The sequence below is a fragment of the Pangasianodon hypophthalmus genome, chromosome 22 (genome assembly GCF_027358585.1).
Source record: "Pangasianodon hypophthalmus isolate fPanHyp1 chromosome 22, fPanHyp1.pri, whole genome shotgun sequence".
Classification (NCBI taxonomy): domain Eukaryota; kingdom Metazoa; phylum Chordata; class Actinopteri; order Siluriformes; family Pangasiidae; genus Pangasianodon; species Pangasianodon hypophthalmus.
This window is the reverse complement of record NC_069731.1, coordinates 19,868,081-19,892,796: the sequence shown is the minus strand read 5'-3', so window position 1 is coordinate 19,892,796 and position 24,716 is coordinate 19,868,081. Positions and strand designations below refer to the sequence as shown.

Genomic DNA, 24,716 nt, shown 5'->3' with positions numbered 1-24,716 from the left:
TAGCGGGGATCACCCATGCGCGTCCCGACTCACCAAACTCCATTACAACTTCTAGAAATTCCTCGTCTTATTTTTCATTGCTACAGCCCTTCCATGAAACTTTTATGCACTAAATCCAGCTTTCTTTCTCCTCCCTTAGCAAGCAGAAAATGAGCTCCAACGTCCAGCCAGAGCTGTGGGGTTTGGTGAAAAGCAGGAAATATTTTCCATGATTTTAAAGGCTGCTCTATGAGCTCCGGTTTCAAATCGGTGGAAAATGCAATTGTGGGTTGAAGAGGATATGATGGGAGTTTTTGGGAGTGAGCCAGTCGGAACACTGATGAAGAAAGATGGACAGCAGTGTGGTCACAGAGGGACAGCCGGGGAAGATGTCCCAGGCACGAGCCGAGTGGAGACCCACAGGATGCGCACTTATAATTTTGCATTATACAGAGCAGAGACTGAAGATTTGTGGTCAGGGCTGGTGCATGCCATCTGGCTTGAAACGGAATTCTGCCAAATCCAACACATTTAACCAATACGCAACAAAACACGAACTCTAACCCGCGCTTTTACGCATCATTTCATAAACACCGATCAAATACTGTAGCTCTAGTGCAAAAAAATTCCAAAAGATTCAAGAAGATCTCACATGGGCTTGTCTCTTTTTAGACCATGCATGTCCTTACTCTTCCATCTCTTTCCATCTCTTCATCAACTTTTCTTTTTTTCAACATTTTTATAGACACACCACACTACAGGTCTGGTGTAAAGTCTAGATATTAATGGTCTAAAGTGAAGATGTTGATGTTGATGTTGAGAAGTAGGTACTACGAGATGTTTCGGGATTATGAAACGAGGAAGTCGGTCGTACCAGTCATGTACAACTGAAATGTCAACATTTCATTCAAATATGCTTCCAGATAAGCAGCTCGTGTTAGATGGTTCGATTTTGTATCATATTCCTCTGATCAGAAAAAAACACGCTAATAAAGTATGTGCTATTACCGATTACTCCTTGCTGTTTACTACCTCACTCCCTTGTCTGACCTTTTTAAAGCACCGTGAACGTTCCACGCTTTTAGAAGAAGTTCGGGTGAAGCACAATCCAGGACTGAGCTGATGCATTTCTCAGGCATTTGGTTTGCTTAGAGAGCTCAGGAAAATCACGTACCTCAGATAGGTGATGGAATAGTATTTTTAGTATTTGCCCATATCTCTGTCTAGCTTTAGGACTGATGGTGTCATGGCGTAGCGAGACTCTGTGAGAAGTTGTGAAGTGTTTGGACAGCTGGGGCTCTTGTAATGCCGAGGTCGTGACCCTGATGTCTTGTTTAATGCTGTGGATTTCGATCAGGATTGATGGCTACAGAGTTTTCTTTTGCGGTTCTGCTTACACACCCAGACCAAACAGAAGTGCTCTCGAAGGTTTCCTTTCAGGTTTATTTGACTGAATTCTCTCCTCTCGTGTCTTTTTCTTCTCCAGGTTATTCTCTGTGTTTGGGTAAATCCTACTTCTTTCGTTTTAACCACCCTGAAGAGGCCAGTCGGATGAAGAGCATGCTTCCTCAGAAGAGTCCCGTGTCCCCGCTGGTCTACAGCACAGGTAATGGATCTCACGTCTCACCTAACACTACACCCCCCAAACACACCCCCACCCCCAATTACCCCCAACCACTAACACCCCCACCACCCCCACCCCACCCCAGCCCACCCCCATTTACCACAACAATCACCCATGGACTTGTATAGAACTTGTATCCTGTATTTCAATCAGCCCTCATGGGGGAGCCGCTGTTGTTGGGGAGGGGGTTGTAAACCGGGTTCAGTTACAGGTAACCAGGCCTTCTCTCTTCAACCTGGACAGGTGTGTGTGTGTGTGTGTGTGTGTGTGTTATCAGCCACAATAGAATCCTTTGAAGTGCAAGAACTCTTTCAAGAGTCTTAAAGGTTCAGCTGTCTGTTTTTTTAGGAGATATCTTCTCGAAAGAGACACATTTGCAGGCAGTGTCTTGAGGAATGTCTCCGTCGTCTGTTTACTGATTTGGTTTGTTGTCGCTGTGGAGATTGATAATCAGAGCCTTTTTGTCTGTCTGAGTAAACAGTAACCACAGGAACCTTTTCAGAAATTCAGGAACATTTTTTAGGAATTCAGGAACATTTGGTGTCATCTGACAAAACCAGAGTCTGTAACATCTCTCAGATTACATCTCTTAGTTTGTTTACTTGCATTTTATTGGCTACTAGCTGCTATGCTGAAAAGCAGGATTAACCAATCAGGATTGTGCATTTTTCCTATTTCTTTTTGAAAGCTACCAGACAGCTAGTTATACTCAGAGTGTGGAGATATAGAGGTGACGAGCGGATGAAGTACTGGAAGTTTAGGGCAGGAAGATAAAAAGAAGAATACATAAGATAAAATGTTATTTTCTCTTATTACTAGAATCTTTTTTAAAAGGTATTTTATGACCGTGTTATTAATAGGGCAAGATTGACTAGTGAATCATTTAGATTTTGCCTTAAATGATTAAATAACAAATTAGTGCCATCATTGATCCTACTACTGTCTGACATCCACCCAAAATGCATGATTGCATCAAACTTATCAATTTTAATAGTGAAGATTCTTCCACAAAATGGCTACACCACAGCTTCAGTCTCAAACCTCTTGATCTTTGCACTGTTGCTGTACTTCTGTCATCTGTCAAACTGACAGATCCATCGCTCCATTCGTTCAGGAACTCTATATGTCTTATTCAGAACTCTTTAGATCCTCAAAGGAGCTCCATCAGAGTAAAAATGAAGCTCTGTTTTGTAACAGGTGTTTCAAATCTTCCCATCTATGGCACCATCTGTGGGACTGGAATACTTAAACGCTTTTAAGATGTTTCTTAACACTCTGAAACACTCTACCAACCTGTGCAATATCTTCTAGTCTCTGCTATCTGTGCTTGTACAAGGCTGGTGTAAGGTTCTGCTTTGCTCTGGTATGTGTGTTATGTGTGTGCATATGTCCAGCGTCTGGGATTTCCTTTGATCAGTCTGCACTGTCTTGGCACAAAGCATGGAGAAGCCGGTCTGAATACACTGTGCAGATGATGATTGTGTGTGTGTGTGTGTGTGTGTGTGTGTGTGTGTGTGCGTGCAAGAGTGGGAGAAACGTGTTTAACTGTTCTGTTGTCCATCTTTGGCTCGGCTGCTTCTAGGTGGGCCGGACAGGAAAGCTTTATTTGAACAGGCTGACAGGGAAAAAGAAGAAGATAGAGCAGGCTGCAGCATGTGTGTGGTTAACCAAAGTCGAACAGAAATGTTTTGTTGTACACGGACCTTGAGTCTGTTTCTATTTTTAAAAGGTACAACAGCTGAGATTAAGGTCTGGGTTTGCGGATCATTAAAAGACAAGTTTCTGTTGTTTCTGCAGTGGAGAAATTTTACAACAAACTATTTTAGGAATAGCCAAGTCTCAGATGAGTTTCCTTAATCACGACTCCCTTTTCTTTCTTTTTTAGGATTTTGATATTGGATCAGCTGACAGTTTGGCGTTTATTAATGTTTATGTAAAACACTGCCATTAGGTAGACACTTCACACTTAGTTATTATCTGTCTTTTCTCTTTCTTTCTCTCAGATTATATGAAGTTTAGTAGCGATTTCAGTCCCAGCATAGGTGGACCAAGTTCAAGAGGAGTGCGGTCCGTCTCTGAGCTCCGGGAATTAATGGACACCTTACAGAGGAAAAAACAAGCGCTGGAGAACAGCCTGCGGACCAATGGGGACAGTAGCCCCTCCTACTTTAGCATGACCCAATCCCCGCCCTCGACGCCCAACTCCTTGTCACCCATAACCTCATCAAGCCCGATATCTCACTATCAGGACCAAGCAAGACGACTTTACACGTCTGACCGCCCGCCTCTTTCGGGTAAAGTCCCTACGCATTCGTCTAACAGTGTACCCCCCTCGCCACGACGCAGTGACCACCGAGAATACAACTCCTCACTTCCTCCTTTGCGACCAATGACCCGGAACCAGTCCCAGGATAGCCTCCTTGCTTCTTCAGATGGTCGACGTGGCCAAACATCAAGTTCTTTACTGTCAATGTGGAATGGCTCCGCCTCTACAGCAAGCGATGCCCTTCCACCAACTCCAGGAAGTGGAAGTGGAGCAGCTAGCATGCCCTCCAGCCCACGATTAGCACGCAGGCTACAGCCTGAGGAAACGGGACGCCCAATTCCAGCGCCACGCCAAAGGAAGTACTCAGCTGGTTCTCTGACAGGAATGGGCATAGCCGCTCACAGCCGCTCCCTACCCCGCCTCTACCGCGCGGGAGAGTCCCAGCTCGCCCCTCTCACCCTACCATGGCCCCGCTCCTCACCCACCCCTGAGTCCGGTCACCAAAACGGGCACTCCGAGGTGATCTCTATCTCCTTGTCCAACAGGTCCATTTCCAAACAACCACCCAAACGTCCAGATGTGATCGTGCCCTCAGGTACTGCAACCAGCCCACGTCAGGCCAAGAAGGTGAGCCTGACCTCCAGCAGCTCCTACTCGGATTTGGAGAAGCAGGCAGTGTGCACGTCCTCGCCAGCCTTGGAGCTGGGTCTGGGCGAGAGGAGGCCGTCGTTCGGGAAGGCCGGGATCGGTCCACAGGGTGGATTCCGCGAGAGGAAGGGCAGCATCAGCTCTCTCAGCGGGAAAGAAGAGCTCCAGGATTATCACCAGAGACAGAGAGACGAGAGACTTCGAGAGCAGGAGGTGGAGAGACTGGTGAGGAACTCTTTTTAAAGTGAACAAATATATTTTTGGTGTCGAGTTAAATAATTGTATCACATTAGTAAATTGTTTGCTATCCTACTTTAAGAGAGCTCTTAATTTTGACAATGGAAAACCAACCTACTAGGCAATGATTCATATAGCTGCCAAGCATTGAAGCTAGCTAATCTCTGAAGCCGACAGTTTAACTAGCTAACATGTAACCTTAGCGTCTTCAGTACAGACATTGAGAAGGCAGAGTAATCATGACAATGAGGCAAAACCATGAGGAAGATCAATATTTCTCTCAGATCTGTTGGTAAATTATTAAGAAAAGATTTCTTAACAACTCAGATTACACTGTAATTACATTTCAGCTTCTAACCAAACTTCCAGGAGTTCCGCATATTGAAAAAGTCACAACTTGGTGATTTTTGTGGAATCTTCTCATAAATGTGGTTAAAAAAATGACTGTTGGAACATAGTAAAGTTAGCACTCTTGGAGTCTGGATTGTGATTGGTCAGAAGGGGTTGATTAATTTTCTATAATAGCAGCTCTGACAGTAGTGCAGCTGCAAATCACAGGTTTATATTAATGCGTTCATTATAATACGTTATCGTTTCTATAGTAACGGCTCATTCACAGCGGATTAAAATGTGTGTAATCATTGACATGGTGAAGGAAGGAAACATTTATTTAACATTTATGGAAGGAGTCTCCAGTGTCAGCGGTAAAGCTGTAACTTTTCCAGCAGAGGAGTTTACATGTTGTGGTTTCTCAGTAACATGATAAGCTGCGTTTTTCTGATCTCCATCTGTGAGAGAAAAAGAGAAGCTGGCGAGGGAACGATAGCTGTTTATAGCTGCTGTAACATAAGTGAGAACAGGAATTTGTTTCATGAACATTCCTCTATGTAGCTATAAATGTACATAGATAAAAAAAGTACAGTGTGTTGCTGTTTAATAAATAACAATCGTTGGCAGATTGTTGTGGTATAAGAGAGATTCTCACAAGCAGCAGCTGAATGGAAATAAAGGCTGAATTTGCAGTTTCCCTTCACAATGTCCTTCACGGGAAAACTTCCATGTTTGTGTTGAGGAATCCCACAGAGTCGAATTCTGGCCTTAGGAGGAGAGCAGGAAGGGAGAGGCCAACCTGCCTACGAATTAATCTCTTTTATAAAAAAAAAAAAACCCTTTAAAAACACACACACACACACACACACACACACACACACACATGAAATTCCAGTTTTAATCGCACACAGACGCTGGGTAATGCAGTATTGACGCTTTCTCTGTAGTGGGGAGAACAGATGATTCAGGCTGAGGTGGAGTTGCCCACCCCTCCTATTAATAGTCATCCCTGAACCGCATTCGAGTCTCTGCGAGCATGGCCGCCCAAACACACTCTCACTGGGAGGCCCTCGGTGGGGCAGCGTGAGCTGGCGGTTCTCCCGCGCTGACGCTCCAAATCCTGCCTCTCTGCTGGCCGGAGCAGGATTCTCATGAAAGTCGGGTGGTGTTTCTTCTCAACTTTCTAATGCTTTTTTCGTGAGGCCACCTGCAGCCCCGCCTTATCTGAGCTCGATCCAAAACCAGAAGCCCAGGCCGCTCGCTCATTAGCCATTACAGCCCTGTAGTTGCGGTGGAACATTATGGTTCTGGATTAGAGGCTTTTGCTGGAGAGTGTAAACATCAGTTAGCTGCAGGTGGAGAGGCATGTGTGTGTGTGTGTGTGTGTGTGTGTGTTTGTGTGTGTGTATACACAAACCTGACATTCAGACAAAAACACTCCATAAGATGTACTTTTACTAGCCTGTGTTAAAAGTTTCTCAGGTTCAGGTACAAATGTGGCATTAGAGCATCACGCTTATTTATGTATCTACTCAACTGCTGTTAATTAAAATGATTGAATATATAAATATTATATATCATAAATAAGTAAATAAATAATAGAAGTAGAAGTTAAATATCACTTTATTCATGTCCCTGTTGGTTTCCTCCGGGTTTTCTGGTTTCCTCTCAAAAACATTCCAGTAGGTGGATTGGCTACGTTAAATTACCCTTAAGTGTGAGTAAGTGTGTTCATGTTGCCCTTCAGTGGACTGGCATCCCATTCCCGGGTGTATTCCCACCTCGCTCCCAGCGTTCCCGGGATAGACTCCGGATCTACCCTGACTCTGACCAGGATAATGCATCTTATTTCTATTTCTTCTATATAGTTTCTCTCCTTCACTGGGGTCAATGGGGTAACATAATTAAGCGTGTGCTTACACACGTGTAAACACACACACACACACACACACACGTATGTGGGTCAGAAACCTTTTTAAACACATCAGATCTCAGCAGTGAGACGAAAGTGAGACCCAAGTTGATCTTGAAGTGCTATTTCTGTTTAAGATGGTGGGGTATATCCGCTGAGGTGGGGTGTCCGGTGTACCACACACACACACACACACACACACACACATGCACACACACAGTTCTCTTTAATAATGCCCTCCAGTGGAGCTGAACCAGCTGCTGTCTTGAACTTTGGAGCCGTGTGACACGGGAGAAAGCGGAAGGATTAAATCGCTCCTGTTGTGTATTTCCGTCCCCACGGCGTCCAGTGCCAGTTCTGTTTTAGGTGGCATGAAGTTTTGCTCAGCACCCACTTGCTCAGACACGCTGGACCTGTCTGGGCAGATAGAGCGCTCTCACTAACATCAGCTTTAACCCTGTTAGCTCGGGTTCGATCGGGCCGTCCGGTGCTACCGGTCACTTTTCTTTCTCAGGGACGTCACTATGCACCTGGACATCCTGACCTCAGGCATCGTGGGAATGGTGAGTGCAAACGTATAGGAATAACATTAGTTAAATAATATGCACAGATGATTTATTAACACTGAACCATAAATAATAAATACCAAAAAGCAGATTGCACACAGAGCTTGGGCCACATGTGGTATGGCATCATTTATTAATCGGAATCTGATCCGAATTTAAAATAGCAATTTCACAAGAAATGTGCTATTCATAAAAACCGGTTAGCTCTTAAAAAAACAACAATCGTATCATAAAATAATGAGTTTCTCTTGTACGGCAAAAAATTGCCAGCAATTACAGTTTGTTTGTATTAAAGAAGTCACGTCGTAGGTTTTATCCGTTTATAGTTCGTACGTTATGAACAGTCATTCCTTCACCAGCCTCTACTGTTACAAAGCACTGACACTGGAGACTCATTCCATAAATGTTGCATAAACTTCATATCAACATATGAACGATTTTTTAAAACATGTTTATGTCCACGCTGTGAATACAAGTTCCTGTGAATGAGACGTTACTATAAAAACAATAACGTATTAGAACGAGTGCATTAACATAAACCTGTGATTTGCAGCTGCACTACTGTCAGAGCTGCTGTTATAGAAAATTCATCAACACCTTCTGACCAATCACATTCCAGATATTAATTGTAGTTTGTCTGAACAGATTTTGGAAGTCTGTAAAACACATTTCAGTTCTTTTATACATTATTTTTAGCATCAGTGATAAATTAAGCGTTTCTGGGTTTTATTACAGTTTCCTTTTTACTCTGCATGGACTGACTCGTCGATGCACATCTGTATAAATCAATATAAATCTGCTGGATCATCGGTGCTGGTCCTGGCTCAGAGTTCAAACACAGGCGTTAGCTGTGATGGAGAGAGTTGTGTTTGCGTTTCATAGTTTATTTCCATAGAAGTGGCTGAACGTAGGGCTTTTCCGGCCTGTTAATTAGGATCAAAGCAGCGTCCCATGGGAGCGTGTTCTTGTTCTCTTGGCGGGAGCTTTTATGGACGTCCTCTGTCTCTGTTCCAGTTACAGCGTCTGTTACTCAGTGCTGGGTTCTGTGAGATCACGAGAATAATGTTTTGTATTAGACTTGGAGGGAAATTTTTGTGACCACATGACGGAGAGTACATGCCTGGAAGAATAATTGACTCGTGATTTAGCAGTTGTGTGTGATGTGGAGTGTGAGTCGGAATGTTAGTAAAATGTTATAAGCTATAATCAAAAAAAGGGTTGTGCAGAAATATGATTTTGGCAATAATTCATTCAATTTATATCCACTTTAAAGCTGATGTTTAAGTCGGCACAGTGTGCATAAAATAGTGCCTTGCATAAGTATTCACCCCCTTGAACTTTTCTACTTTTTGTATTGTTACAACCAGGAACTAAAAAGGACTTATCTGACATTTTATGTCGTGTAACTACACAAAATAATGCTACTTTTGGCAGAAACCCAACAGTGCTTATCATTCCAGTGAAGCATGGTGGTGGCAGCATCATGTTCAGCGTTACCCTTGGTCTTTGGGTTGTTTGTAATGACTAATCCCCTCTTTACCTGGTCAGTGACATGTAGTCACAGTTACCTGGTTAGTTAGTCACAGTTGTTCCATATTTCTATTAACAGTGCTCTGTGGGATATTATTATTATTATTATTATTATTATTATTATTATTATTATTATTATTATCATTATTGTTTTTATTATTATTATTCTCATTCTCTCCCACAGGAGCGTCAGCGTCTGGAAACTATTCTGAGTCTGTGCTCGGAACGGGATCAAAGCGGCTCAGCCGTGGCCGACCTCCAGAAGATCAATAAGGAGCTGGAGAAGCTGCAGGTGACCGAGGATGAGTCCATATTTTCCGACTCTGCAGAGAATGGATACGGCTCTGCGGCTTTGGAGTGCCAGGTCAGTGAGGAGCGCCAAGTACGCCAGCGTCGTTCCAGCGGGCAGCGAGACATCAGGGCGGAGTCACCTGCTGGGAGTCTTCACAGCTCCGCCCCCACCCCGTCCCCTCGACAGTTGCGGAATAACAAGGTGGGATTTCAGCCAGTGTGTTCTTTATTAGTCTCAGCCTCAGAGAATAAGCTCCGCCCACTGAATGATTGATATCTCTTACACACTAAGCTGGACTCAGCTATTAAAATCTAAGCAGATACAGTTATTACAGTTATTAGTCCTTTGCATCTATGTGTGTATTTTGGAAACAGACATTGTCACTGATTTGAAGATGATTTCAGGAATTAACAGTGTCCGAGTAATTTAAGAGTTTCAGTGATTCAACGGAAAATCTTATATTTTTAATCATTTTTAAATGATGAATTATATCCATAAATGTGGACATATGAACTATGTGCTTTAACTGGTGAACAGGAAGTGTGTGTTAGCCGAGGAAGAATGTCTAAAATTCAGGGGAGGCAGCCCTCTTGTGGCGTGGTGGAGAAGTGTCCCTGATGGACGTGATGATAGATGATGTTTAAAAATATTTCTACGCCACTTCTACACATAGAGACCAACTTAATAAATTCAGGTGACAAATTGAGCTAGCTATAGAACGTAGGCAAACTTACCTGTTTGAAAAATTCGCAGTAGTAATTCTGGCAGGAAATGTTTGTGCACGAATGGCCTCCGTGAAGCGCAACAGAGTCAGAATCAACGGAAAACAATGTGACAAACAAAGTGACAAAGCTTTTTTTTTCTTTTTGCTAGTTTTCTGGCTTCTCCTGCATGTTATCTTGTAGTTAAATTGCAGATTTAGTAAAGACAGCTCATTTGTTAGACGTTCAGGGACTTTTCAGGTCACGTCCTTTCCATGTATGACCTTTTTTAGGCATGCATATGAACACACACTCCTGCTTTCACACACACACACACACACACACACACACATCAGCACACACAGGAATGTGAAGGAAAGGGGGAGGGGCTAATGGGGATAATGTAATTACTTGTATGTTTTTGCAGGAGATTTAGGGTTTGTGCCAAGTCTATGGTTTGTATAATAAAATAAATTGTATAATGTTTGTATATACAATATTTAATAATACTCCAGTACAGTTCCAGAGCCAGCGAAGCTGTTCTGGTGGCACATTGAGACACTTTATGTTGTATTTTCCTTTAATTTGTCATCCATCTGTAGATCACATCTGCAATCCATCCAGAGCTATGCAACAAGATGCTGGAAATTATTTCTATATGCACTATAAATCTGCATTCTTTCTTTCTTTTGTTCTTTCTCCATCTGTCTCTACATTATTTCTCCTCACTATCGTTCTCTGTCTTCACATCATGGTGCTGCAGGTCTGGGACTCGCTCCGTAACATAAACTCTGCTGAACAGAGATAAACATCGCTCTCCGAATATAGAGAAGTCACGCGCTGTGTGTTTGCGCTGGTGTAATCCTTCTTAATTTTACCTGTGCGCTGCACACACACACACACACACACACACAAACACACACACAATAAATTACCATGTGCAGTTTTTAGTGCTTATGTTATTCACTTAATGGATAGTTTCTTTACTAGAGTCTAAAGGTCATCATGTGGCTTATAAATCTGTCTAGAAGGGATTTTACTTCACAAGAAACAACCAAAAGCGTTTCAACAGTGACGGACAAATCATAAATTCATTAGCAAACACTCCGGAAAAGTGAAAACTCCTGTATGATGGTTGCTCGGAGTCCTATTTGAAGTGGTAGCTAACATAATATATTAGTATACGGTAAGCTAGTTAGCTAGTTAATATCCTCTAGCACCAACTTTTCGTGCTGTTCCGTCTTCACATCGCACGTAAATACAAAGTATTCCAGTCTAGCTAGCGTCTTTATTTTCTCTCGTCAGGTCACAGTGTATAGTAAGCAGGACGACTTTGTGCTGATGGTTTTAAATGTAGCTACAATCCAAATGAACACTTTTGTTTTGAGAAAGTTAATAGGAAGTAGTTTTTTTTCTTTTTCTGGATGTAAAATTTACAATAAAAAAACAAATAGCCCCGACATGAAATCAACTACTGCTACTGATTTTGTTCTGTTCTGCTCCTGAATATCTCTACACATTTACCCTTAAATTTAAAATGACCAGAATATATGAATATGCAAATTAGATACGCATACGTGTCCTTCTGCTGGCTAGCTAACCGTTTGCAAACTAGCTCACATTAATCGTAGGGCAATACGATTAAGATTTCTCCATTCGATTGTTATTTTCTCATTGAATTGTTTCACAACAGCCAAATCTGTTACCATGACAACTTAGTTCATCACTAACATTAGATGGTTTTCACAAGATCTTTAGCTATCTACAGTCGGTTTTTTGACTATTACACTGTTCACTGTTTAACTGGGGTAATCATTTGCATAATGGATGTGATTGGTCCAGTGAGTTTACACGTAGCCCCACCCACAAATCAGTTTTATACAGAGGTCTCTGTTTTGAATAGTTAATAAAGCCAGAGCCTGTGACTTTATACTTTATACCTTTTTTTACTGACCCTAGAAGGCTTCATTTCTCCGTTTTTCCCACACGTCCTGATGGAGCTTACGTTGTGATTTCCTTGCTAAAGTGGTGTATTTACGTCTCTTGGGGCTGAAACTAAGAGCAGGCAGCCGCTGTAAGCTGGGTGTAGACGTTGCCTTTATTAGATTAAAAGGAAAACCAGGCTGTGTGGACTGCTGGCAAGGGATCAGAGTTTCCTGAAAATCTGCTGCTAAATACCAGCCCAAAAAATGACTCAGATTTAATCTGATTTTGGAAATGGAGCGTTACTGTCTCTTCTGGGGAAATACACAGAATCATGGCCTCATTAGGTTTCATCTTTAGTGTGTACTGTTGTGCAGTAATGACTACAATGTTAAGTTTAATAGGATTTGCTTAATAATGTTATTTGCACATTTTACATAATATGCATTCAATAATTTATTTATGTAATAAATTACTGCAGCATCATTTTTGAGTCATTAGGCTCTGATCTGAGGCACTATCACTAAAAGCTTGTTGATTTATATATTTATTTGTTTATATCTTCCTTTCGCAGTCTAAAATTTAAACAGAAATTGAATTTTCCAGTCTGCTGAATGTCGATACATTTCTGCACATTTACATTATTACACTACAGATATACCTTTATTATAAGATTAGTATTGTGATGGGGCTACTGACGATGTGATGTCATCAGCAGGCGCCCGAGGAGGAGGAAGTGCGGCTGAAGCAGGAAGTGACGCGTATCGAAGAGGAGAGGATCCAGGTGCTGAACAACATGGAGGAACTGGAACAGAAAATCAAAGAGCTGGACAACCAGATGGACGAATCAGTCCAAGAGGTAAAGAGGATTGAGTGAGTGAGTGATTTTGTATGAGTGAGTGAGAGAGTGATTCAGTGAGTGAGAGAGTGACTCAGTTACTGAGTGAATCAGTGATTCAGTGTGTGAGAGAATGAGTGCGTGAGTGAAGGAGTGATTCAGTGAGTGAGTGATTGACTGACTAAGTGAGTGATTTGGTGAGTGAGTGAATGAATGAGTGATTCAGTTACTGAGTGAATCAGTGATTCAGTGAGTGAGAGAGTGATTCAGTTACTGAGTGAATCAGTGATTCAGTGAGTGAGAGAGTGATTCAGTTACTGAGCGAATGAGTGATTCAGTGAGTGAGTGAATGAGTGAGTGAGTGAAGGAGTGATTCAGTGAGTGAGTGACTGACTGACTAAGTGAGTGATTCAGTGAGTAACAGAGTGAATCTGTGAGTGAGGGATTGTTTTGGGGAGTGAAGGAGTGGTTTGGTGAATGAGTGAGTGATTCAGTAATGAGTTGTAAAGAACTGATTCAGTGGTTCAGTGATTTGATGAACAAGCGAGTGATTTCGCAAATTACTGTTTGAGTGAGTAAGTGAAGTGATTCGGTGAGCAAGGGAGGGATTCGAATGGTGAGTGATTTGGAATTGCTGGATAAGTGATTTGGTGGGTGAGTGATTCAGTGAGTGAGTGAATCAGTGAGTGAGTGATTCAGTGAGCGATGCATTAAGTGTTTTGGTGGGTGAGTGATTCAGTAAGTGATTCAGTGAGTGAGTGATTCAGTGAGTGATGCATTAAGTGATTTAGTGGGTGAGTGATTTATTGAGTCAGTGGGTGAGTTGATTCAGTGAGTCTCTGAGTGAGTCAATGATTCAGTGGTTGAGTGAGTCAGTGTTTGAGAGAGTTGGTGGGTGAGTGGTTGGTGAGTCACTGAGTGATTTGGTGAGTTATATGGTTAGATGCTCAGTGAGTTGATGATTAAGTGAGTCTGTTAATGGTGAGTGATTCAGTGAGTCGGTGATTGAATAAGTCTATGGTTGAGTGTGTCAGAGTTGGAGATAGTGGGTAGGTGAGTGATTTGGCAAGTCGTCAAGCGATTCATTGAGTCTGTGGCTGAGGGAGTCATGGGTGAGTGATTTGGAGAGTTGGTGAATGATTTGGTGAGTCACTGGTTGAGTGAGTCAGTAGGTGAGTGAATCACTAGTTGAGTGAGTCAGTGGGTGAGTCAATCACTAGTTGAGTGAGTCAGTGGGTGAGTCAATCACTAGTTGAGTGAGTCAGTGGGTGAGTCAATCACTAGTTGAGTGAGTCAGTGGGTGAGTCAATTGGCAGGTGAGTGAGTGATTTGGCGCTTTAATGAGTCGGTGGTTGAGTCAGTGAGTTATATTTAATTGATGATTTTTTCCTTTAAGTTTTTATAAATAAGTTTGGATGTAAATGTGGACGCTGTACTTTGCTGTAAATTCTGAAAGCTTGCACATGGACTGATAACTTCTGATGTAAACGAAATATTCATCACTCAAGTGTAGGAGTTTGCTCTGTTTATTTCATACCCTTTCCTCAGGGACTGGTGTATTCAGGTTCTGTTTGCTTCTGCTGAAGGAGGAGTTTATTTCTCTCCCCTCAGAACCCGATCTTCCTCTAGCAGTCAGTAGTTTTACAGCACGCGGTTTCTTTATGAGATCCCAACCAGAGAAAATTAGACCTTTTATGGCTGTGTGAAACGGCTCTCAGACGGCGAGCTCGTCCTGGTTTTAACTGGATTTATTACCGATTGTTAATGACATCACCTTTTAAAAAAGAAAAAAGAAAAACTGCAGCTGACTGCAGAAAATCTACAGCATTTGGATCTAGGAGAATTTATATTATTAAATATACTGATAGAAATGAACTGAGCTAGTATGTACAGTCAGCTTCAGAATTATTGGCACCCTTCAGGAGAAAGAAAAAAAAATTATATAAAATTATTTACAATTTCTGGCCCTTACTCTAAGAAAATTTTATTTTAATTAATATTTTTTCTCTCTAAAACATATGGCAAATTTATTGAACAATATTTAAGTCAAATTCAAGCAGATTTTTGTTCTTAAATATTTAAAAAAATTAATTGCTTTCAGTCACTACAACCTTTATTACTGCCTTTGACAAAATTATAAAATTATACACACATATAAAATCCGTCATCCATCACCATGGAGCACGCAACTAAAGCACTTTTAACACAAAGACACTTAATCATCTGCACAAGTCACAGATAATGAGACTAAAAATAGTCTTGTACATTGTTAGAAAACCTAGTTACCTCTGCCAGAAGGTTACGATTTGAACATGGATGGATATTTAACAAAATAACAACCTCAGTCAAACATCCAAATCAACATAAAGGGCTGTGGGATGCAAAACGTTGGGTTTTTTTTTAAAAAAATGCATCTCAGTTTCCTGTGATGTGAATCCACATGCACAAACCTGAGAACATGAACAAGATTGAAATGATGTGCAGGGATAAATCAATCCAAGATCCTCTACATGTTTCTCCATCCTTGTAAGACATCACAGGAGGAGACTCAGTGATGTTTTTCTCTCCAAGGAACAAAGGGCTTCCTCAGATAGTAAATGTTGGGGGGACGGGGGTGCTAATACTTTTGAAAGTAGTGAAAAATATTGCATTAAAATAAAACTCTAGAACGTCTCCAAATGTTTGCTCATTTCATGGTGTCCATTTGTGGTCATTTTTATGAAGGGTGCCAATAGTTTTGGAGATGACTGTAAAATTTGTAGTTGACTGTGAATGCTAATTTAGCTCTGTGTGTGTGTGTGTGTGTGTGTGTGTGTGTGTGTGTGTGTGTAGATGGAGGTGGAACGCGCTCTGTTAGAAGGCGAGCAGGAGTCCGAGGCGGCTCAGCTGCAGCAGGAGAAAGAGGCTCTGGAGCAGCTGAAGGACAAGATGGCCGACTTGGAGAAGAAGGTGCAGGCGGAAAAGTTGCAGGTATTTCACTGAACACACACACGCACACACACACACACACACACACACACAAAGTTCCTGGCAGCTCATCAGTCTCACTCACAGGTGATAATCTTCCCATCTATCCGGTTCACACCCTATTAGAGTCATATATCATGTACTGAGAAGGTGTGTGTGTGTGTGTGTGTGTGCATATGTGTGTGTGCATATGTGTGTGTATGTGTGTATGGAAAGCAAAGTCAAGCATCTTCCAGTTACACATTCAGCTGTTTGAACACTCGAGCTCACTGACATTCTGACTGCAAGATTTTAAGAGACGGTTTACAGGCTGCACACGAAATATTACACCTCAGTTCTGCTGAATTCTGCATCCTGATTGGTCAGAAGGTGTTGATTAGTTTTCTATAACAGCAGCTCTGACAGTAGTGCAGCTGCAGATCACAGGTTTATATTAATGCGCTCGTTCTAATACGCTATCGTTTCTATAGTAACAGCTCATTCACAGGGTGCGTACAGCGGACGCTCCACATAAACATTGTTATGGTGAAGTTTTCCTAAAGTAAGGAGAAGTTTATTTAACGTTTTTTGGAAGGAGTCTCCAGTGTCAGTGCTTTGTAACAGTCAGAGGTGAAGCTGTAAGTTTAAGTTTTCGGACATCTTCAGGACAGAGGAGTTTACGCTTCTTTGCGGTATAAGTGTAACTCACTTTGTGTCATGGACGTTCCACAACATTAAATGTAACTATAAAAGGATAAAAAAAGTATTGGTCTTAAATAACAAAAAAAGCAAGTGCTGGCAAATTGCTGTGATATAAGAAGAATAAAACACTTGGGGACGTGCTGTTATAGGAAAGTAATCAACTTTAGGGAGGTAATAGTTAATCTGCTTCATCACACCGCCCCATCGTTGATTATTTTACTATAACAGCATGAGACACAGTGTTTATTCCTTCCTTAATAAAGCGGGACATCTAAAAGGCAGAGTTTGTGGGATTTTGACTTTAAACTTCTGTTTTCTTCCGTGTGATACTGACTCACATGAGGAGCTGAATTAAGTTCAGTGCTGATGTAGGTATAAAATCACTCAGAAATGAGGTTAAAAATAAACATTCTGTTATACCGTTCAACATCCGCTGCTCATTATCAACAACTGACTGTGGAAAAAGGCGCAAAACTTAATACACACTAATCATTTTCATTTTTCTGCTTTTATACTCTGTATAATTACCACTCATTTTCATCATCATCATCATCATCATCATCATCATTCTCTTCCTCCACATTTCATTGCTGATGGTGGTGTTAGTGACTAACCCCAGCCTCCACACCTGCCCCTGCACTAACGCCTCTGCCCTGTCTGTCTCTCTCTGCCCTGTGTGCGTGTATGTGCGCGGGCGTGTGTGTGTGTGTGTGTGTGTGTGTGTGCGTGTGTGCGCGGTGAAGGACAAAGCCCAGCTGGATGCTGAGCGGGTAAAGCTCGAGCGTCTGGCCGAAGTGCTGTCTGAGCAGCGCGCTCAGCTCGACACGTGTCCCGAAGCCCTGAAAGAGCAGCTCATCCTCCAGCTGTCCAGGGTCAGTACTGAACACGGAGCCTTCATCTTCCTCCTCCTCCTCTCGCTCTCTCTCTCTCTCTCTCTCTCTCTCTCGCTCTTGCTTGCTGGCTTGCTAGCTCTCTCTGAATAATTATACGAACACTAAATCCTTGCAATGCTTTTCTTGCTGTGACTGCATGCATCACACACACACTCATCATGTCCACCTGCGTGATGCGTAATTATGTGCATCGACACATACACACAGGCTGCATGACCTGGAATGGGAGAAGTGTGTGTGTGTGTGTGTGTGTGTGTGTGTGTGTGTGTGTGTAGAGGTGATGAAACGCAGCGTGTGAAAGTTATGCCTGCAGCAGGACAGAGTGACAGCTGTGCTTTTACGTTGCTGGAGAGTCATGTTGTGTGTGTGCATTTAAAGGTCAGAGGTCAGCGGCGGAAAGACACAGAGCCGCCGAGGCTTGATTGGCATCTGGCAGGAGAGGACATGTTTGTGAATGTTCGTGTCTTTGGCGATGAGAAACGTTTAACCTTCTGATGTTTAACCTTGTCGAGACTCTGAGCAGCTGAGAGTAAAGTGCTGGACCTTGAAATGATTAAAATATTCCATGTAGAATAATAAATAGGTTACTATGCTATTAACGCACAAGTAGCAACTAAAAATAGCATCGGAACATCTCTGAAATTTTACTCCTCATTAAAAATGCCCGAATCTATGACTACACATGAATATGCAAATTAGAAAATGTCCCCCATGTCCTCCAGCCATCCCATAATAGCGGGTGGATACGAGTGGGGTTTCAATGTCAGCGTCTCACTTTACATCTTCATATTCTCATTTATTTATCTACCAGCAGCTGAAAGCGTAAGAATATAACGTAGTGTTGCCATGACAACAATGAATTTGCATAACAGACTTGATTGAGCCAAAGCTGTAGCTCTTAAGCGTAGCCCCGCCCCTTAATTTTTTTTTTCATACAGAAGCACTGAGAAAGTTTAGAATTTGCACTTTCATCATTTCCCATAACAGAGCTTTCACCATTTCCCATAACAGAGCTGATAAAACTGACTTACAGTGAGCTATGAGATTGTTAAATGTTGATCTCTGCTCCAAGAATTTAATCTGAATTTAATCTGATCTGGTTTTTTTAAACAGCATTTAATTCCCAAAGTCTCGTTACCCAGAATCCCACAGTGAAACCCAACCATCATAAATACTGCTGTGACCGAGCTCTATAGGTTTATATTTCAGGAATGAGATGGGCATGGCTCATTAATGTGTGTGTGTGTGTGTGTGTGTGTGTGTGTGTTTGTGTGTGTGTGTGTGTGTGTGTGTGTATGACGCAGGACGCTGAGACCCTGGAGGTGGAGACGAAGCGCTTCGAGGACCTGGAGTTCCAGCAGCTGGAGCGAGAAAGCCGTCAGGACGAGGAGAAAGAGACGCAGACGCAGCAGATCCTCCGAGAGATCGCAGAGTACCAGCGCAGCACCGTCACACGCAAGGTACTGCAACGTGTGTGTGTGTGTGTGTGTGTGTGTGTTACCGTTCAAAGTTTCCTTATATTGAGGCACAAAATACACAATTTACTGTTTATCATCTTATCTACTTCTAGCTACGTCATATATGGCTGCTTTATCCTCTTATACTGTCAAATTATGGATCAGTTTTTATAACAAATATAAAAAGTGAACAATGTTTATATCCTAAATGTGTTCCAACATGCAATTATTCATCTTTATTTGTGCTGAATCTCAACGTGCCGTTCTGTCATGCATGTAGTGCACTGGGTACGCGATACTCTATGTAGTGAGCATTTATAGTGAAAAAGAAGCCATTTGGAAATCAGTCTCACTCCACTGGAGGAATAAATATAGAAAATTGACATAAATCTCAGGTAGAAGGGTAATGAAATAATAATAATAATCATAAAAATAATAATATGTGTATATATAGCACCTTTAATTCATTCAATGCAGCTAAAAAAAATCATTTATTTGGGTTAGAAAGATTAGAATAAAGTCAAGACACAAAGGGAACAAAAATAAAAAAAATATCTGCAAAAATATGAAGATAAAATGATCATTTGTTCTCCTTGTGATTTGTTTTTCTTAAGAAAACAACACCATTTGTGTTTTGTTTTTTTTTGCCCTGTAGGAGAAGTTGCTCGCGCTGAAGAAACAGTCCACGCAGATCATCCAGCAGGCCCAGAAGGAGAAGGAGAGCTTCCTGAAGGAGAAGAACAACCTGCAGATGATGCTGCAGCGGGTGAGAGATGCAGAAACACCAGGAAGAAGGTGGAACTGGTCCCGTCTCATTCGCTGACTGAAGTTTCTCCTTCACTTTTTACAGGAAAAGGAGAATCTCAGCAACCTGGAGAAAAAATACAGCGAGCTCACAGGGGGGCGGAGCTTCCCCGTCAACCCCCTCAGTATGAAGGAGGTACGATGTGACATCATCTGTCAATCAAAACTACCTGGATTAAACTATTTTTAGAGTGGAGTTGCAAAAGAACACACAACGCACAAGAACCTGATTACGCAACTCCCACCCTGTGAGAGTCAGAGATAATCCTGAACCTGATTGCTAAAAGAAAAAAGGTTAATTTTATGCAAATTACATGCAACGGCCATGTTGCGCTGACCAATCCACTCAGAGATATTGCTGTCTGTCATAAGTTTTCTTATTCTAAAAACAAAATGTATTTATCGTAGTATCCGAGCTCTTCAATAAGCTAGCTAGCGTTAAAATATTAATAGCTAGTGATTATTTGTTAGCTAGCTATCCAATTAACATAAATAATATTCATATATTTTTCATGTCCATGCTTTTAAGTTTAAAGTTTCCATTTGAAGGCTTTATTGTAGAAGGACACGCCCCTTTAAGAGATCACCATGGAAACGGGGTCTCTTTTTCTTTCCCTGTTGTTCCAGGACAGCTCCTTATTGGCTGATGTATGTCAGCCTTGTAGCGAGCTTAGCCACACCCACCATCTCTCAGTACTTCCTGTTGATATCGTGGCCTTTTCCTGTCTCTTCTCCTTTCTGTCCATTAAAAGTGCTGAGGTACTGCTTTGTGACTGCGTTTGCGTTTGCGTCTGCGTCTGCGCTGCATGTCTCCTCCCCCTTCACCTCTAACACCCTGCTTTATTTTATCTTCTAAAATTCTTTTCCACTGTGTGACGGTTCGTTTTCTCTCTTTCTCTATCACGTAAGATTATCATTAATGCTTGCGCTCTCTTATAATGTTGTGACTCCAACGTGTCTATTCTTTTAACCCTGCGCATTTCTCCTTCTCCCCCCCTATTGTTCAAATGGTCTGTTCCACAGGGTTATGTCACAGTGAGTGAGATCAATGAACTCTATGCGAAATTGGGGGTCGAGCCAAGCCCCGCCCCCTTCAACCTCAATGCCCCTGAGCTTCCCGGCTCAGGGTCCGAACCCAGCCTTAGTCCCGAAGACAGCAGCGCCCCTTCAGGAGAGGACGAGGTGTGTGATGCTGCGTTTACACACTAGCGCTGTCGGATTTGTTTTCATCCTAGCTTTGGAGCTCATTTGAATATTCATGAGTCTGTAATGTTAAAATGTTATCTGGAGCTACTGCAGTAGTATGTACTCATATCACCTTATAACCAGAGAAATTTAAAATTGTCCCGTTATTATTCAAAGAAAAAAATCACAAGGAAGCAAAAATCATTTTTAACATTTTTTAATCTATTTATATTCATTTTGCTTGTAGCATTAGCTAGGGTTTCCTAGGCAACCGGAGTTTCGGGTAAACATCCACCATCTTTATCTCATCTAAATCCAAAATGGCTTATTCACTAAACGTGCTCACTACATAGGGTACGTAGTGCACTAGATGACCAATAGAACACCATTTCAGACTCCAACAAGTCGGAAATCACTTTTAGATTTTATAAAACACAGAATGTAGAACATATTTAAACATTTTTTAAAAAAGGATAAACTTTTTTCATTAAAAAATTATGTAAATAAAGTAGATGAATAACTCTTTTACTTAAACCTTTTTTCTACATCAAGTGATAAAATGATTTGAGCAAACATTGTTAAAGTTTCTTTTGCTTTCTCGGGGAACCCTTAAAGGTTCTCTGTAGAACCTGAGAACTCGTATTTATCCAGTGAACCATTAAAGAACCCTTCTAAGAGTGTGTTAGAGAATTAAAAAGAAAAAAATGAGCAATAATTTAGAGTTTATACCACACACTTACTCAGTTAACACACACACACACACACACTCTTAGAACAAATCAAGGGTTCTTTAAAGGTTCACTGGATAAATAAATGTTCTTAGCTTTGAGAAAGGGTTCTTTCTGATTGAGAAACACTTTGTGTGCAGTACAATAACCAAATTATTGCTCTTCAAATTATTATTTTCTTCTTAGTACCTAGAACCTGTCAGGAGTTTAACATTTGGCTAGAGAACCTTTAAGGGTTCCCCAACGTAGTCAACACCGAGAACTTTCACCACATTTCTCAACCTAGAAAAAGCGTTCGAAATAAACGCACGTGATTCACTGTGTACTTTATTTACACATTTTTTTTTTAATTATGTTTCAATTCAGTTCTGATTAAATCTAAAAAAGGTTAAGTGTTACGTTATAAAGAGTTATTTATGATAGGGAAGCACTTTGTCGTAGGGTTCTACAACTGTTGGAGGAACGTTTAACGAGTTCCCATAAAGGGACAACCGAATATTTTATATTTTATATAATTATTTCAGCTCTATTAAATAAGATTTCGGAATTTGCGTTTCTTCAAATTCACTGTTATGGTGTGCAGAGATAGCACTCAGGATCTCTCTCTCTCTCTCTCTCTCTTGTTCTCTCTCTCCTTTGCCATTCTTCCCTGCTTTGTCTTTTTCTACTCATCTTTTTTTGCAAAGCTCTGCATCTCTTCCTGCTCTCGCTCCGTCCCCAAAGCCGTCTCTGTGCACTGGCCGGAGGAAATGGTGACCTTCCTTGGCCCTTCTCCTCTCCTTGACTCTCCTCCTTCTCCTCCTCCTCCTCTCCCTGCCAAAAAACACTCACGGCACAGGCAGGTAAACCGTGCGTGAGATTAAACACAGGTGTGTGTGTGTGTGACAGAGAGAGAGAGAGTGTGTATGTTTAACTTTGTCTAAGTGATCCGTGCCTCTATGTTTCTCCGCAGCATTTCCGAAGCCTGGAGGAAAGGAAAAGATTAGGTAAGGAGGGTCACATGTGCGACACGCTTCCTCGGAAAAAGTCCCAGGCTGCGGTCAGCTCTCAGTTCAACTGCGCTACACTGGGCCGCAACACGCCTCCTAAAGTGAGAACACACACACACGCACACACGCACACACTGTCGCTCTCATATATACACACACCTATAAACACACACACTCTGTACATACATGTGCGTTCTTGTGGTACGCTCGTTCTCTAATCTTTTTTTATTTTTGATTGTTTTTTTCAGACTCATCTGCCTTTAATGCAGAGCTCCAGCTGCGGCAGCGTCTTAAACCGAGTCCTCACAGTGTCTCCTAAAGATCCAGACGCACGCCGTCTGCACAAGGGTGAGGATCTCACACACACACACACACACGCACACACACACACACGGTATCACTTTCTTCCAAAGCATGACCTAATTTCATTCTGGGTTTTCATTCATTGTCTCGTCCCTGCAGGCGAGTGTAAAAGTGGAAGTGGTAGGACTGAATCGGAGCTCGGAGTAATGCTCACGGAAGCTGATGTTAACATTTTCCACAGCATACACATCTCAGAAAGCGATATAATTCTTTTAAAATCAGATTATCAGATATTCGTTCTAAACTTCTTATCAAGCCTGTGATCGGCATCTCCACAGTGTCGCTGCAGGAACTGGTATTATAAAGACGACTAGTTAGGAGCATGTGTGGAATGTGATTAAAGGAATACTCCAGTGTTTTTTGCTCTTAATGTCTATAAACTGTGGTGTGTGTATATGTGTGTGTGTGTGTGCGTGTGAGATTACCAGTAATCAGAATTTCGACATGTCTCCCTGCACTGAGAAAAAAAACAGGAAAACCTAAATGAGTTCACGGCAGACTCACTCTAACCGAAGGGCTAAGGGCAGATTCTCCGCAGATTAAATTGAAAGTCGCTGCAGTTTTGTCTAAAAAAAACAAAATCTCAAACTGTATCTCATCATGATGACTTTGTCTCTCTTTCATGTAAAGACACAGTGATACTCCATTAAAAAAAGTTTCTGATTTCACAGATTTGAACAGAATACATTCATAAATCATTAATAATTGCTTTATAAATATGTCTGCAGTGCTTATGAATGTGTTATAAAGGCTTAATGTGTGTACATTTCCCCCAAACCCTATTATGTAAAATCAAAGGAGCAGTTGTTCAAACCTCTTGAAGAACGTTATTTGTATGGTTCCTTTAGATCACTCAGTTTCAATGATTTAATTATTATTTATTTTTTGTACTACGTGTAGAAGCATCTGGTATCTGCTTGATTTCTCATCATGTAAATCATCATGATTACACATTTTTGGGGCTTTCTGTACATATCGAGCCCTTTTTGCATGGTTACGGGCGTAGAATCGTGCTTACACTTCCCGGATTTGTTTACTCGTTTACTGAGATAGTGGAGGAATTCTGATGAAGATGATGAGAGGCAGGAAATTCTCTCACGCTATTATAGCTAGTCATTCATGTCCTGATGGACTAAACGCTGAATTTTCCTCCTCCCGGCGATCCTTTCTTTAAGTTAATACATTCAAAAAATAATAAAAAACTCATTAACTAAACAATCAATTAAATATTTTAGCAATGAAAATGAATAAATAAATAATAAAGAAATTATATGTAAATAAATGAATGAATGAAGACACTGATTTAGGATTTCGCATGCATTTGTGTCCTGCTTTATTGGCTAAAGTCGTTGTGTGTGTGTGTGTGTGTGCGTGTGTATGTGTGTGTGTGTGTGTGTGTGTGTGTGTGTGTGTGTGTGTGTGTAATTGGGATTCCCGGGAGTCGACTCATCAGTGAGGCGGGTCTGTTTGTGGTTCTCTCTGAGCGTTTTGATGTCTATCAGGGTTCCTGTGGTGCTTCATATCCGTTAGTGCTGCTGCGCTGGTGCTGAGTCTCCGAGCTTCTGCTAGAACTTTCTGGAGTTTGGGTTTGTGTTGGTAGTTCAGATTTTCTGAGGTTCGGTGTGTGTGTGTGTGTGTTTGTGTGCGCTGCACCGTGGCTGGTGTGTGTGAGAAGAGCGAGGGGCCGCATGCTCAGGTCGTGAGCACAGCGCTGCCTCTCTGTAATGGAGAACATGTGGCTGGAAAGGACACAGCTGGAAGATCAGGTAAACGAGTGAAAGAAGGAGGGATGAGGACGGGCGT

At 41.7% G+C, this 24,716-nt stretch overlaps 1 protein-coding gene across 9 annotated transcripts in view; it reads left to right on the top strand.

Moving 5' to 3' along the window:
• The window catches only part of phldb2b (pleckstrin homology-like domain, family B, member 2b), a 55,234-nt gene that overhangs the window by 20,820 nt on the left and 9,698 nt on the right, over nucleotides 1-24,716 (top strand). For 3 of the 9 annotated variants that reach the window (XM_053227947.1, XM_053227951.1, XM_053227952.1), the window contains 14 exons: nucleotides 1,466-1,585; nucleotides 3,607-4,742; nucleotides 9,277-9,585; nucleotides 12,724-12,867; nucleotides 15,679-15,816; nucleotides 17,238-17,366; nucleotides 18,692-18,847; nucleotides 19,500-19,610; nucleotides 19,695-19,784; nucleotides 20,276-20,407; nucleotides 20,672-20,830; nucleotides 22,248-22,403; nucleotides 22,514-22,651; nucleotides 22,799-22,898. In XM_053227947.1, the coding sequence (XP_053083922.1) occupies nucleotides 1,466-1,585; nucleotides 3,607-4,742; nucleotides 9,277-9,585; nucleotides 12,724-12,867; nucleotides 15,679-15,816; nucleotides 17,238-17,366; nucleotides 18,692-18,847; nucleotides 19,500-19,610; nucleotides 19,695-19,784; nucleotides 20,276-20,407; nucleotides 20,672-20,830; nucleotides 22,248-22,403; nucleotides 22,514-22,651; nucleotides 22,799-22,898 (3,018 nt within the window). The remainder of the gene's footprint in view (nucleotides 1-1,465; nucleotides 1,586-3,606; nucleotides 4,743-9,276; nucleotides 9,586-12,723; nucleotides 12,868-15,678; nucleotides 15,817-17,237; nucleotides 17,367-18,691; nucleotides 18,848-19,499; nucleotides 19,611-19,694; nucleotides 19,785-20,275; nucleotides 20,408-20,671; nucleotides 20,831-22,247; nucleotides 22,404-22,513; nucleotides 22,652-22,798; nucleotides 22,899-24,716) is intronic. The other 6 variants (XM_053227948.1, XM_053227949.1, XM_034298009.2 and 3 more) reach the window with 6 other exon arrangements.